This window comes from Pogoniulus pusillus, chromosome 7, assembly GCF_015220805.1.
Source record: "Pogoniulus pusillus isolate bPogPus1 chromosome 7, bPogPus1.pri, whole genome shotgun sequence".
In the NCBI taxonomy this organism is placed as follows: domain Eukaryota; kingdom Metazoa; phylum Chordata; class Aves; order Piciformes; family Lybiidae; genus Pogoniulus; species Pogoniulus pusillus.
In genome coordinates this window covers 7,580,838-7,594,471 of record NC_087270.1, presented here as the reverse complement: position 1 = coordinate 7,594,471, position 13,634 = coordinate 7,580,838, and the positions used below count along the sequence as shown (strand labels likewise).

The following is a 13,634-nucleotide window of genomic DNA, read 5'->3' as shown; positions in this document are numbered from 1 at the left end:
CAGAATCCAACTGTCAATGAAGTAAAGGATCTCTGAGTTAGCCATTAGGCATTATACTTTCACTTCTGGAAAGGAGAGTGAAGGAGGAAAAATACTCTTCACAAAACCACTTTTGCCATAAAAGAACTCAGATTAGCTCTATCTAACAGGATGGTGATGCCTTACAGTAGGTTACTTTAGTCAGAGTCATTTGCCATTGGAATGGGCTGCCCAGGGAGGTGGTGGAGGCACCATCCCTGGAGGTGTTCAAGAAAAGCCTGGATGAGACACTTAGTGCCATGGTCTATTTGAGTGGCTAGGGCTGGGTGCTAGGTTGGACTGGATGATCTTGGAGGTCTCTTCCAACCTGCTTGATTCTATGGTTCTATGACATTACTCAAATTCTGTGTTTTTTCTTTAGTCATATAAACTTCCAACTTAAATCAACATGTGAAAAAAAAACCATTTAACTATGCAAATATGTGTATAGTTGTCAGGTAGGCTTACCCTTTTCTACTTCTAAGATTTAGTATAGGTTTCCAACTTTCTCAAACATCCTGTTCAGTTGACAGTGATAATCATGGACAGTACTGTGTCAGCCTAGAATCTCTCAATGCAGCAGTAACTTGTCTATTTTATTTAGAACACGACTCATGCTGGGTGCTTGGCCATTGCAAATAATTCCATAATCATGTATGGTTTACTACTACAGACAATTCTTCATAGCACTTCATTCTCTACTGACTTCCAGTATTTTAATATGTAAAATTGAAAGTGTGTTCTTTAGCCTGGAGATCCTTAAAGTCCTGGGTGATTTTCAATGTGGTGTTTATCATTCCCTTTTGTTTCCATTTATCCTAGGAAATTAAGCTTACTATAATCTTATGAATCAAGTTTATGGAAAGTGAGCTACAGAACAACAGCAGTAGAAGACATGTCTATGTGTGTGTGTGTGTGTATATATATATATATATATATATATATATATATATATATCATCCTTAGTGAGAAGAAAAGCAATATGCTTAAACCCATGTGTTTCAAAAGCTGTCAGCTATATACAAGCACTATAAAATAAAAACTGTTTGAAGTTGCTTTCTGAGTCTTCAAAACCTGCATCTGTTTCTGGATGTTGATTTTTTCCCTTTTTCTTTTTAATTCCTCTTCCCCCTCCCCCCCTTTTTTTTTTCCCTTGGTAACTACAGGGGATAATTGCTGCTCATTAATAATGCCTAAGATACGTCCATAATTCATCAAAACACATAAAAATCTCATAAGAAAGATTACACAAGTCTCAAAAATCTCATGGGAAATGCAATTCTAGAGGAGCACAGGGACCTCTGAGCTTTTGGAAAACAATAGATATAATTTGTGGCAAGAGAGTCTTGTCTCTTTCATATCATCATATGTGAACTTTAGCCTCTGCAGTACTGTGGATGAGTCTCTCACTCCTTCCTTGATCTCTCTGGAGAAAGCTCCATAATGAAATCAGAGAGGAGAAGTCCTTCTCACAAACAAAATGGTTTGATTTTATTCTCAGAAGTACCAAAGATCCTAAAAGAAAAATGAATGGTTTAAAGAACCGATTTTGCAATGAACTGGACAAGGCACAGCTCTTGCTGTCCTAGCTAGAGATTACTCAGCTTCTCATGCCACTGAATTCTGCTGCTGTTTAAGTCTTCAGCTTTTTGGAGCAGATCCATAAACTCTCCTCCTGATTTCAAAATGTTACAACAGGATGTAATTAAGTACAATTAACAAGGAGGTCAAACGGTCATCTGATAAACACTGGCCCAAACAGGCAGCTTGAAAGGTCAGGGCTGCTAAAGCCACATAGTATTGATGGGAAAGAATATTGTGATTTAAGAGGGAAAAAATCCCAGTGACTAAAACTAAAGATTTACATGTTTCCTATGCTAGATACACAAAGCCATACACACAGGCTGACATGCATGCAGCCATGCCTCAGAGAAGCACAGATCCATGCTCTGAGAACAAGAGTCAAACAAGCCCACACGCCACCCCTCCGTTGCACTGGACTCCACATCTCAGCTTTGGTGCTCTGATTCCAGGGTTTCTTCTTCTTTCCCATGCTTTTGTAAAAGGGTCTGGTTTATGAACAGTAAATATAGTTGTTGCTCACCTTTTTTTAGCCCTTTCTAAAGTAACGATTGAGATCACCATGAGGAAGCGAGAGGTGTTGCAAGGCTCTCAGAAGTGAGTTAGTTTACAGAGCACAAAGACAGAAGCAAAAGAAGCTTCACAAGAGGAAAGCTATTCCAATATTCTGTAAGGCCAAACTCTTCAGTTTTCTTCCTGTCTGGCTGCTCAGACATTTTAATCTCCAGCTTTCATATTTAGGCTGGTCTGGGGGGTGGGATTGACTCACTGCAAAATATTGGCACACCTTTAACATATGGGGCAGCAAGACAATCTGGTCAGGAGTAGCAGCTTAACCTTCAGGCTCACTAGCACGTTACGATTTGTAGTTATTGACAGATGCTCCAGCTAAGCTAACCTTAGGAACAACCTCCCCAAAGCTATCTTCCTGCTGGATCTCAGACATCATAAATCATCTCAAAGACTATAGCTGTTGTGGGGTTGTATGCTGGGCTCGCTTTTGCTCCCATGGCTTCATCAGCCATGCTACTCCTTGCCCATACTTTTAATTTCTCATCTGACATATTTGCAAATCATACCATTAGGATCCTATGGCTCCATGCACTAACTGCCATCAGGTGCCATCCACCCACTGCTCCAAAATCAGCCTCACAAACCTGCCAGGACAGAATATAACACTTCTACCTCCAAAACTGATGCCAGCCATATGGTGCAAGTCAAACACAGTATCTTTCAAGTATGTTATAGATGAATGCCCCACCCATATTTCCCTCTCACTTTAAAGAAAAAATAAAGGATGTTTTAAATAGATAGGCCTAAAGAAATTGTTATCAATTTACAGTTACTCTGCATGAGCTTGGAGGTCTCTTCCAATCTGGGTGATTCTATGATGTGATGGTTTGGGTGTTCCCTGCCCCCCCCCCACTTTGGAAATCACCCAGACTAGGCTCAGCCAGCTCTGGAAATATGAATGAAGCTTATTATTTACAGCTTAGCACAATACACAAGCAGATATTTACAGTATATACAGTTATAGACAGGAATAGACAAGGGAAAAGGGAATACAGAAACACAACAGCCCTCCCAGAAACCTGAGTCCCCAGGATGGGCTCTCAACCACCCCTTCACCTTCCCCCTACCCCTCTCAACCTTACCCCAATCCCAAGGAAGAATGGAGGTTTGGCCAGGAGGTTAGGAAGCAAAATGAATTAGTCCAAAATGGAGGGTGAGGTTAGAGAGATGCAGCTCAGCCAGCGGCCCCAGTGAGAGTGATTATCTAATGTTTTTATTTCTTGTTCCCATACATCTCAGCAAGCCTGTGAGTGAAGTAGACATCATCATTGTTTTCCTTTCACAGCCTGTAATCTAGTTCTTCTCACCAAAACATTCTAGCCTGCTTCAAACTAGCACATATGATTATGGGTACAGCTTTTCCAGATAAGATGAATCTAGCTTCATTAATCTGACTACAGTCAAATACATGAGAATTACATCAACAATAATTGTATTTAGCACACACGGTCTACAAAGGGATAGAATCAGAGAATCACTGAGGCTGCAAAAAGATCCTTAGGTTCTCCTGGGGTCCAAATGGGTAATATTGTAATGTCAAAGATAAACCTAACAGAAATTTCAACTATTCATATTCCTACCTCCTCCTGATTCACCTCCAAAAAGAGATTCAGGTAGAATTTTGCTTCTGCAAAGCAACTGGTTGTCAGCTATGGATATCACAGTATCACAGTATCACCAAGGCTGGAAGAGACCTCACAGATCATCAAGTCCAACCCTTTACCACACAGTTCAAGGCTAGACCATGGCACCAAGTGCCACGTCCAATCCTGCCTTGAACAGCCCCAGGGACGGCGACTCCACCACCTCCCCGGGCAGCCCATTCCAGTGTCCAATGACTCTCTCAGGGAACAACTTTCTCCTCACCTCGAGCCTAAATTTCCCCTGGCGCAGCTTGAGGCTGTGTCCTCTACACACCAGCATCAGCTGTCCTGATTAGTTTTACAGGCTCTGACTCATTAATAATTGTTCTCAGTTGGCCCTGAATTACAGTGGGGGAAAAAAAAAGTAAACATTCTGGTAAGGTATGACAAAAGCCATTGAGTTGTACAGTAGTAGTAGATAAAACACAGTTCTCAATCTATTTCACTGGAGTGTTTGCTCAAAAAGAGTTGGAAACTAAATGCTTAGATCCACCTTTTGGAGCATCTCTCAACAGTAGTGGGAAGCTTCTGAGCGGAGAATTGAGCTGTAAAATCTCCTCTTTCCTACTTGTTTTACTGTCATTGTTTTGTACAGAAACAAATTCAGAGTTCCATACAAAACACAAACCAGCTCCTGCTTGGTGTGCCCCACGCATAGGCTTGAATAATGTAGTTGTCAGGGTTGACATATTCTGCCTGCTATAGCATTGCTGTGGTTTATAGGAAATTTTAAACAGGGGTGTTATTTTAAGAGATGAGCAAATAGGGAAACCCCATGGCCCAGTCAATAAAATATGAACTTTAGGTGCAATGCAGCACTCATAAATATGACTCAGAACAAGCGGATTCATTGTTTCTCCCAACCCCTTTTAGCTGCTTCTCTGATCTCAGCCACTCTGTGTGCGTCATGGCAGCCCTCGTCCTTTAACCTGTGGTTTTTAAAAGCTAGTTTTTACATTATTTATGGCTGCAAGTGTTAGTAGCCAGTCTGTGTACTCCCTGCACACACACAGTGAAGGGTGGGGGGAGCTGCATTTTATTTTGCAAAGAAAAAATCTTTTGCCCAGAGAGCCAGGTGCCTGGGGAAGTTGAGGTAGTCACTCTGCCAGGAGGGACTGAGGAGAAAACATCTCCCTTCATCTGCAGGACCTACTAGAATAAACCCATACCTGAACTCATTTTCATAGAATCATAGAATCAAGCAGGTTGGAAGAGACCTCCAAGCCTGTCCAACCTAGCACCCAGCCCTAGCCAGTCAACTAGATCATGGCACTAATTGCCTCAGCCAGGCTTTGCTTGAACACCTCCAGGGACGGTGACTCCAACACCTCCCTGGGCAGCCCATTCCAATGCCAATCACTCTCTCTGACAACAACTTCCTCCTAACATCCAGCCTACACTTCCCCCAGCACAACTTGAGACTGTGTCCTCTTGTTCTATTGTTGGTTACCTGGGAGAAGAGACCAACCCCCGCCTGGCTACAACCTCCCTTCAGGTAGTTGTAGACAGCAATGAGGTCCCCCCTGAGCCTCCTCTTCTCCAGGCTAAACACCCCCATATTCATATTCTCATTATCTATACCTATGATGTTCTTTGCCCTTTCTCTGCCTGCATACACCTTCTTCTCCCTACTACAATGACCTTCCCTCTGCTTTTGTAGCTCTGCTGGCATGAGAAATGCTCTCAGTGCTACTTCACACTTCATGTAAGGCACAGAGGAATGAGACTAAGCAACCCAGCAACGCTAGTTCCTGCAGCGGCTGTTTCTCTGTTGTGATCATTTCCTTTCCCATGTGTAGCAGGTCTGTGTCTAGTCCTGCACTTTGGCCATTGCCTATTGAGAAGAAAAAGGCTGCCCTCCCTGTAAGGCTTGGTCTGTATTTTACCATATTTCTCTCATGCCTGTTCTCATTCCTTCCCTTTCCCTCTCCTGTGCTGTTGCCTAGTCTCACTACTTCTCAGCCTTTAATCCCTCCTGTAGCCAAATGCCACTGACATAAAATTAAAGTTTGGTGACCCTGCCTAGACACTGGAGGTTAGAGACAAGGGAAAGGACAAGTGGAAGAGGATGGGGGAAAGTGTGGGAAATAATTACAAAGTCTGGTAGCAGCCAGAGCTCTCCTGAAGCCCTGGGGAGTCTTTCTTTTGCTGGAGGCTGCAATTGGCACTTCATAAACTGTTCATTCTCAGCTATGTGGAAACACCAGATGACACCTAGAATGATCAGATTGTAATCAATCAATGTTATACAAAACTCTATTAGTTTGGGGGCCTCTGAAAGCAAGCTGAAAGGAACTGCCGCGGCTAAACAGCCTATGTCATAATGACCTTCATAACTCAGGCAGTAAGGAGGTAGGTAGCCATGGTAAAATTCCTTGCATAATTTAACATTCATTTTCACATTCAGAAGCAATAAGTGTGGGAGGTCACATATGTGCCAGAGTTGTCCTGTTATTTAAGCAAATAGCCTGGGTATTATGAAGAAACCCAAGATGCTCTCCATCTACTGAACGGCAGGCAGATTCCTCCTGTAATATCCTCTGCACAAAGGCGGTCTCCACCAGCCTCCCTCTTTCTCTTTCATGCCTAGCCAGAGTCACTCAGATTGTGTTTTCCTGGGAAAATATGTACTGTACAATACATACAATCCCCACAACCCCACCCAAAGTCTGTGTTTAGTCTAGACAGGAGCACTTTCTAAAGAAGAAGCGGAACTTGGTCAGCCATTCTCCCCAGTGGGAAAAATATTAATAAGAATATATATTTTTACATATCCATCCATATGTATATATAGAGAGAGCTTTTCACCATGCACATCTAACCATCTGCTAAATCAGTTTCTCTTCAGTTATCTGCAATTGCTTTCAAATCTGTCGGCAAGGCAAGTCAGACAGTTTTATACGCCAGTTAATGGAGAGCTTGACATTTTTTTGGCTGGGGAGATACAATAATTTACTTGGATTTAAAGTGTTAACTTTGGCCAAAAAAAGAAATAATTGACAGCTATAAAAACATTATTTTCTTAGATGGTATTTATGGATCACACACACAAACCTATTTTGAGGTAGAGCTATATAGTTTGCAAGGTTTGTGTAATATGAGAGATTTCAAAGGAAACATTAAATATTTCAATATGAAACAACAAATGTGGTCTGATTCCAGAAAGGAGTATGGAGAATATGTCTTGCCCAAAACAAAAAGCAAATCCTAACAACCTGCTCTGTCATCGCAGATAATTTGTTAAGACTTCCTAATAAATTGTAAGGATTGGGCGAGGGTTTTTAGGGAATGTCATCCTATGCTTCAAGTCCTTTTCTCCTTAAAATAAATTTGCATTGTAAAAACCCTGTCTCAAGATTTAATTTGACCACAGAAAACTATTGAATAATGCACAGATATTTCTAATATTCATTGCATACAGAGGGCACAAAAAAAAAAATCAGTTTGGCTCACTGATTGGGTAACTTAAATTTGATCGAGACTAAAATAATCAAGCAACTCAGGATTTTGAGATGCTAGTGGGGTCTGCTTTGGGTGAAGATTAAATAAGACATGCTTAATCTATTCTAATCTTAAATACTTGTTTCTCTTTTGGCACTTTTGACTTTGTGTTGCCATTTTGACTCTTTTGACTTCGTGTTGCCATTCAAAATAACTTCGCAAACATTTTCTCTCTTTTTTTTTTTTCCTCTCAGTATTGATCTAACTCTACAAATAAAGGCACGGGGTCTGTTTGTTATTTATCAAGTTTTATCTTTGTAATAGCATCCCTCTGTCCAAAGGGGAGATAATTTCCATCACTTCGGTTAAGGCTGTGTCAATATTTTCGTTGGACGCCTGCGTTTTACGGACTAAAGCTCTACCGAGCCAAGGAAACTCACGTAAGATTAAAATTAAGACAACAACATCTGAAATCCACTGGAAAAGAAAGAAAGTGTGCTCATTCCTAAGCCTTGAGGAGAAAAGTTAATGATCCTGAGGCCTTTTTGTGTGTATCCCTCAAAACCAGCTCCCCTTCCACAGCTCCTGGCACTTTATAGCTTAGCACTCCATATCCCTTGCTGATGATATGTTAACTGTGAGTAGAAGGTTGTAGAAACTGAATTAGTCTAATTTAAGAAACTAGCTACTATATATACTCAAGGTCCAATTGCAGTCAAGAATCCTTTTTTATCTTGTGTGCAATGAAAATACATTTGTGCTTTGTGTGGATTGATGCACTGTAGTAGGTTTCTCAAAGTAGCTGTATGAAAGCTCTTTTCTGCCATGTTAGCATTAGCTAATGAATACAATGAGCTGTAAATCTTGTGAGCTTTTGTGTTTGCACAGTGATTCAGGTTTTAAAGAACATAATCTCAATGCAGTGTACACATGTGAGGTAAAGAAACTGGGAAAATGTGAACAAGGCTCTGTGACTCAAAAAAGTTAAATGTCCTTTGCTTTCTGTGTCTGATTTAAGCACTGATCACAGCACATGCGAGTTGAGGAGCGTTGGAATTAAGACTCCGGACTCACATTGCGTGGGAAGAGTAAAAGTTGTCCTTCTGGGTGTATCAGTTGCTTTAAAGTTCTCCACAATATTGCATCCTTCTTTAAATCAGGGTGACAAATTTTATACTGATCTTCACATTTGAGTTGTGAAACTCATTTTATGAGAAAGGAAACCTAACAGAAAACCACACAACTTGCCTCTACGCCCTATCTTGCAGAAAGTTCCTATCAGTTCATAGGAAAATGTGGGGAAAGAAAACCGCTTGGCAAATACAGCAAACTCTCAGGAGCAAAAATTACAGAGATTGTAAACAAATGAAACACAGACCATTTGAATTGCATGAGAAGGAACACTTAAGTACAGTGGATTTAATGATCACTTTGATGCTAATGGAAAATTCAGTCCTTGAATTTTTTAAATGCAGTTTATAAAAGCACTGCTTTTTCTCCAAGCCTGAGTTATGTACTTATTTTTGACTCAAGTGCCCCTCTTTCGGTGAGAGGTGAAGAGTGGCAACAGTAACATTTGTCTTTAAAAAGTCCTGCCCTAACTAAATTTTGAGTGAACAGAAAAGCAAGTAAGACTAGGCAAATATTATCTGTCTGTTCTCTGAGGAACAAGGTAGCTGATATATATGTCATTTTGGGACGCTGGCCAAAAAGAAGATGCCAGAATTGCAAACAGCCATGGCTTTGCAAGAGTACAATGAACAGGAAAACAAAACCCACAAAACAAAACAAAAAAAGAAAAAACAACAAGAAGAAACAACACCCAACAAGGAAGACAAAGTTCTGAACTTGAAGGTGATATAATCAGATCTCTGAAAACTCCACTGAATTTAGTGAAGGATTTATTCTTTGACTGCTGGACCAATCCCTGTTAACTCTTCTGTTACACTCATCAGTATTTATGGAGAGCTGCCAACACACACAGTCATACAAAACACAGGACAAGGCATAGTCTCAGTCTTGTCATATCTTTCAAGAAGGAAAGAGATGGAAATTCTGGTATAAATTCCAGTGTAAAGAGCAGGTGTGTAGGATTTTTTTACTTCGGGATTAAATGCAGTCCTGTTTTTCTCCCTGCTTGCTTGGCAGAATTGTAATTGCAGTTCCCTTGATAAATGTTTTGTAAATTTGATTTTGAAAGTGAGGCATTTGCAACTCTGACAGGCTGAGTTTCAGCAAAATTAGCACATTGGTTTCCATTTTTACTCTGCAGTACAAAATTGCTGCTCCTTCTCAATTTTCATACTTTATCTTTTAACCTTATTCAGCCTTTTCAATCTTATGCTTCATAATTCCCATCCAATAGCTCAGCTATGTATTTTTTCATTTTAATATATGTGTCTTAAATGACTATGGAGGGCTACAACTACATTCAAAAGTTTCAATTTATAATATCACAATGATTAATAAAGCTTCATAATTATACCTTGTGTAACTGATGGCGTGCAAGTATGAATACGGTGAACGCTATTTACAGCACAGCTTAATTTGATGAAATTTGACTGAGGCTTCAAATCTAAAATGAGCTGAGTTATTACTGTGCTGTATCAGCATTTATTGATTTTAAGGTACAGTGTTAGCATTTACTTATCACTGCATATTTTTTTCCCCATTGTGCATTAAAAGAACTTGGCCTCATCTGTCACGATTTTATACTGCGTAAATCATATTAAATGGTTACCTATCTTCATGATTTATTTCATTCTTATGTTAATTATACTGAAACACAGAATTTCTTAATAAAAACGTTGAGGCTAATCTACACTGGCCATCAATATTTCTTATGCATGATACACAGTGGAATGTGTGATTAAACCACAGCATCCAAGGTGCGTGGAGGGGCATTGAAGTGAATTAAGACTTAGATTCACTTAGAGCTGAGACATAAAACCTGGTATTTACGTAGTATGTTTTAACAAGTGAATAGTCCTTAGTAATCCTAACAACTAGAAAAATCAAGCATCTCATCCCCAGCTTTCACAGTTTAGAAACCTAATATAAGCTTTTTAGTGTCTCTACATTTCTTTAAGGTAGCTCTGGCTTTCCAATAAAAGGAGAAAACCACTAGGAAAAAGATTTGCCCACTAGGAAAAAGTCTTGCCCAGTCAAGGCAAGGCACTCAATGGAAATCTGTGTTCTTCCAAAGAGGTTTTTTTTCCTGGGGAAGAGCAGCAGGATCAGACTAGGATATATTTGACACCGAGCTTTCAAAGACCTCTACTCATGTACTTCAAGAAGTCCTCTTGAAATCAAAGAGGTTTTGTGAAATCAAAGGCTAGGTCTTGTTGTAAATTGTCCTTAGGGCTACTGATAATATGGTCTCTGAACTTATTTGGTGGAGGTACTTTTCAGGACATGTGAGGAAAATAGTTGCAGGATTAGGGCCTTGGCTAATACTTAGATCAGAGTTGTTTCCTTTTTTCCTTTCTAACATTGCCATTTTACATCCAGCTGACTTCCAGATACTCTGGGCACAGCAAGGCATACAACAATAACTTTCAAGTAACACACTGATAGCATATAACTATTTCTTAGGATGAGGAACACATTGTCAAAGAAGAGACATTTTGGGTTGTGGGCTTTTTGGATTTTTTTGGTTGTTTGTTTTGGTTTAATCTGCTATTTTAGGAGCAAGGGCAACAAGAAATGGATTTAAAGTTGTGGACATATGTTACTCTTTGGGAAAAAGAACTCAGAATTGAATACCTTTTTATCTGCTAAATAACTGATGAAAAGTCATTTTACTATTATGACTAAACTCTGGGGTGGCTTTTTGGAAGCAGTTTTAATCCTGCAGCGAGTATTAAGGTAAACTTAAAAGGTATAGAATATGTGTGATGATCTGAAGGTATTTCAGAACCCTTTTTTTGGAAGCAGTTTTAATCCTGCAGTGAGTATTAAAGTAGACATACAAGGTACAGAATATGTGTGACGATCTGAAGGTAATTCAGAACCCTTTTTTGGAAGCAGTTTTAATCCTGCAGCGAGTATTAAAGTAGGCATAAAAGGCACAGAAAATGCCTGACAATCTGAGGGCATTTCAGAACATGTGCTGTTGTTTAAAAGGTTTCCTCAGAAAGTATTTCCCCCCCCAAAAAAAAGGGCAGTTCATCAGATTTTGTACCAGATTGTGGAGGAACTTTGTGCTTTCAGTTAAATCTCTCACTCTTCAGATCAAATAAGAAGGATTTTTGTTTTTTTAGCTAGCTTTATGAGTCCTGAAGTATTTGGAATACTTCTAAAAACAGTAAATACATTTAATGAATTATTTACAGCTTTCTTAATGACACTTAAGTTGCCTTCTACTAAAGTTGCCTTCTACTACATTTTTTAGCCAGAATGTAACTGGTAAGCATTACTATCCTCAGAAGCTAATATAGTTTCTGTATCTGAACTGATAATAGTTTTCAAAAGCATCCTTTGCCTGCAAGTTTCTGCTGTTTAATAGTCTATTTGCTAGTGTATTTATTTCTTATACAGAAAAGAAAAAGCCCTTGCAAACTGAGCACCATGGCAGTAAAATAAAACAGTCTGTGGTTATTAAAGAGAAATAACAAAGAAGCAACGACAGATTATTTAAACTTCAGCCATCCAGCTGAAAAGATAATAAAACTGTTACTAACAGGAAAAAAAAAAACTCTACTCAAATAACCTTAAGAAATTGTTGTTTTTTTTCAAATGGCTTGACTTTCCCTTTCTTTGACATTCAAGGCTTTAAAAATATTAACAGTTGGGGTTTGTTCCCGTTTGAGCTGTAAGCAAAGCAGTGAGGGAAATAAGCGAGCAATAGGCGCGTTTGATTTTCTGAGATTTAGGGGGAAAGGAAAAAAAGAGTGAGCTGGCCTAAGGCTAGAATTTTCATTACATCAATGAAAGAAAGAAAACAGAAGCCAGCAGAGGGGAGTTATAGAAACTGACTTTATATAAACAGTGAGAAAAATCTTTTTTCCACGGCCACCTACTAAGCAGCTACTTTACCACCAGTACAACTTTTCCTTTACCAGTAGCACAGCAGCCTGGGCCTGATCCTGCTGTTTTAGAACAGGTTACGAGCCAGCTAAGGAGTGTGCCCCTTGCAGGATCAGGCTAACAGTTTGTCAGAGAAAGTAGAAACAAAAAATTTTTCCACGTACCTAAATTGACAAAGCTCATGACCATGTCAGCATCATTCAGAAAGTTGGTGTCATGCAGGCTGGCTAAGGGAGGACTCTGTGTGGTCAGGGGGGTCATGCGAGATAATTGTACTTTCCGCGAATATCCGTTTGGAGAGGCAGGGTATCCTTTCCGTATCCCTCTGCTCTCCCCTGCCATTGAGCCCTTCAGTGAATACTCCAGCTCCTCAGTATCCTCTTCATTTGTCATGGCATTATACAGGTCCAGCATGAAGAGGGGTGCAGAAGAAGCCTGCTTTCCTGGTGAAAATGGTCTGGGTCTGTGAGGTAAACCCAGGATAGAGAGAATCTCTCTCTGAATCTCCCTTCTCTCATGGTTCCGCAGCCTCCTGTAAATAAAACTCGAATGGACATGATTGTCTCCTAAACCTCCCTGTGCGTGACCCACCAGAGCCCAGCAATTCCAGAGCAAGCCCACGAAAGCTTTGAGCGCGGTTAGGTTCATCTTTGAAAAGAAAAAGAACTCGGGGGGGAGGGGGGGGGAAGGAAAGAAGAAAAAAAAAAAAAGGAGGGAAAAAAATATCTTTTTTTTTCTCCTACTTGTTCTGAGTTCCTATGAGGTCTGCTTTCCCAGTGGCTGAAAAAAAAACAAAATTTACCTATTCTTCATGTCAAGGTCACCTCTAAATGTAACATCTTTGCCGATTTCTCTCCCCCCCACCCCGGTTAAATGATACAGAATGTGTCAGGCTGCAGTTATTTCTAAGAAAGCTGAAATTCAGACTTCCAGTGTTCCACTGCTGTTATCGTTTTTTCTGCATTTATGGAGCAGAAGAGAATGATTTTGTCAGCTGACCTAGGCATTCCTATATCAACCTTAGATAACCAGGTCTTTGGTGGGGAGCTGTATTAGCAAGAGCTGTTCTTCTGACACATTGTAGTTCCCAGAGTTATCTTCCCTTGTTATTCTGATTTCTTCGTACACCTTGTGCTCTTCCCAAGATAAAATCCTGAGTCACGGATTTCTCTTGATCTGTACCTTGGTGATGTAACACATATTTGTCCAGCAGCCTGGTGATAACTTTAACATCTTTTGAATCGCTGGAGTGTAAAGTAATTCTAAAGCGTGTAAATTAATGTGTTGCCATGAATTTACTTGCAAGAAAAAACCTTCTGTAAATCCATTCAACCCTTTGCAGCTTCTGAA

The 13,634-nt window shown here is 39.9% G+C and overlaps 1 protein-coding gene across 4 annotated transcripts in view; it reads right to left on the bottom strand.

Annotated features, from left to right (window-relative positions):
- Positions 1 to 13,136, bottom strand: part of BMP5 (bone morphogenetic protein 5) — a 64,488-nt gene extending 51,352 nt beyond the window's left edge. For 3 of the 4 annotated variants that reach the window (XM_064146765.1, XM_064146767.1, XM_064146768.1), the window contains exon 1: positions 12,449 to 12,932. In XM_064146765.1, coding sequence (XP_064002835.1) covers positions 12,449 to 12,932 — 484 coding nt within the window. Of the gene's footprint in view, positions 1 to 12,448; positions 12,933 to 13,086 lie in introns of those variants that run through there. The other variant, XM_064146766.1, reaches the window with a different exon arrangement.
- Positions 13,137 to 13,634: the final 498 nt, after the last annotated feature.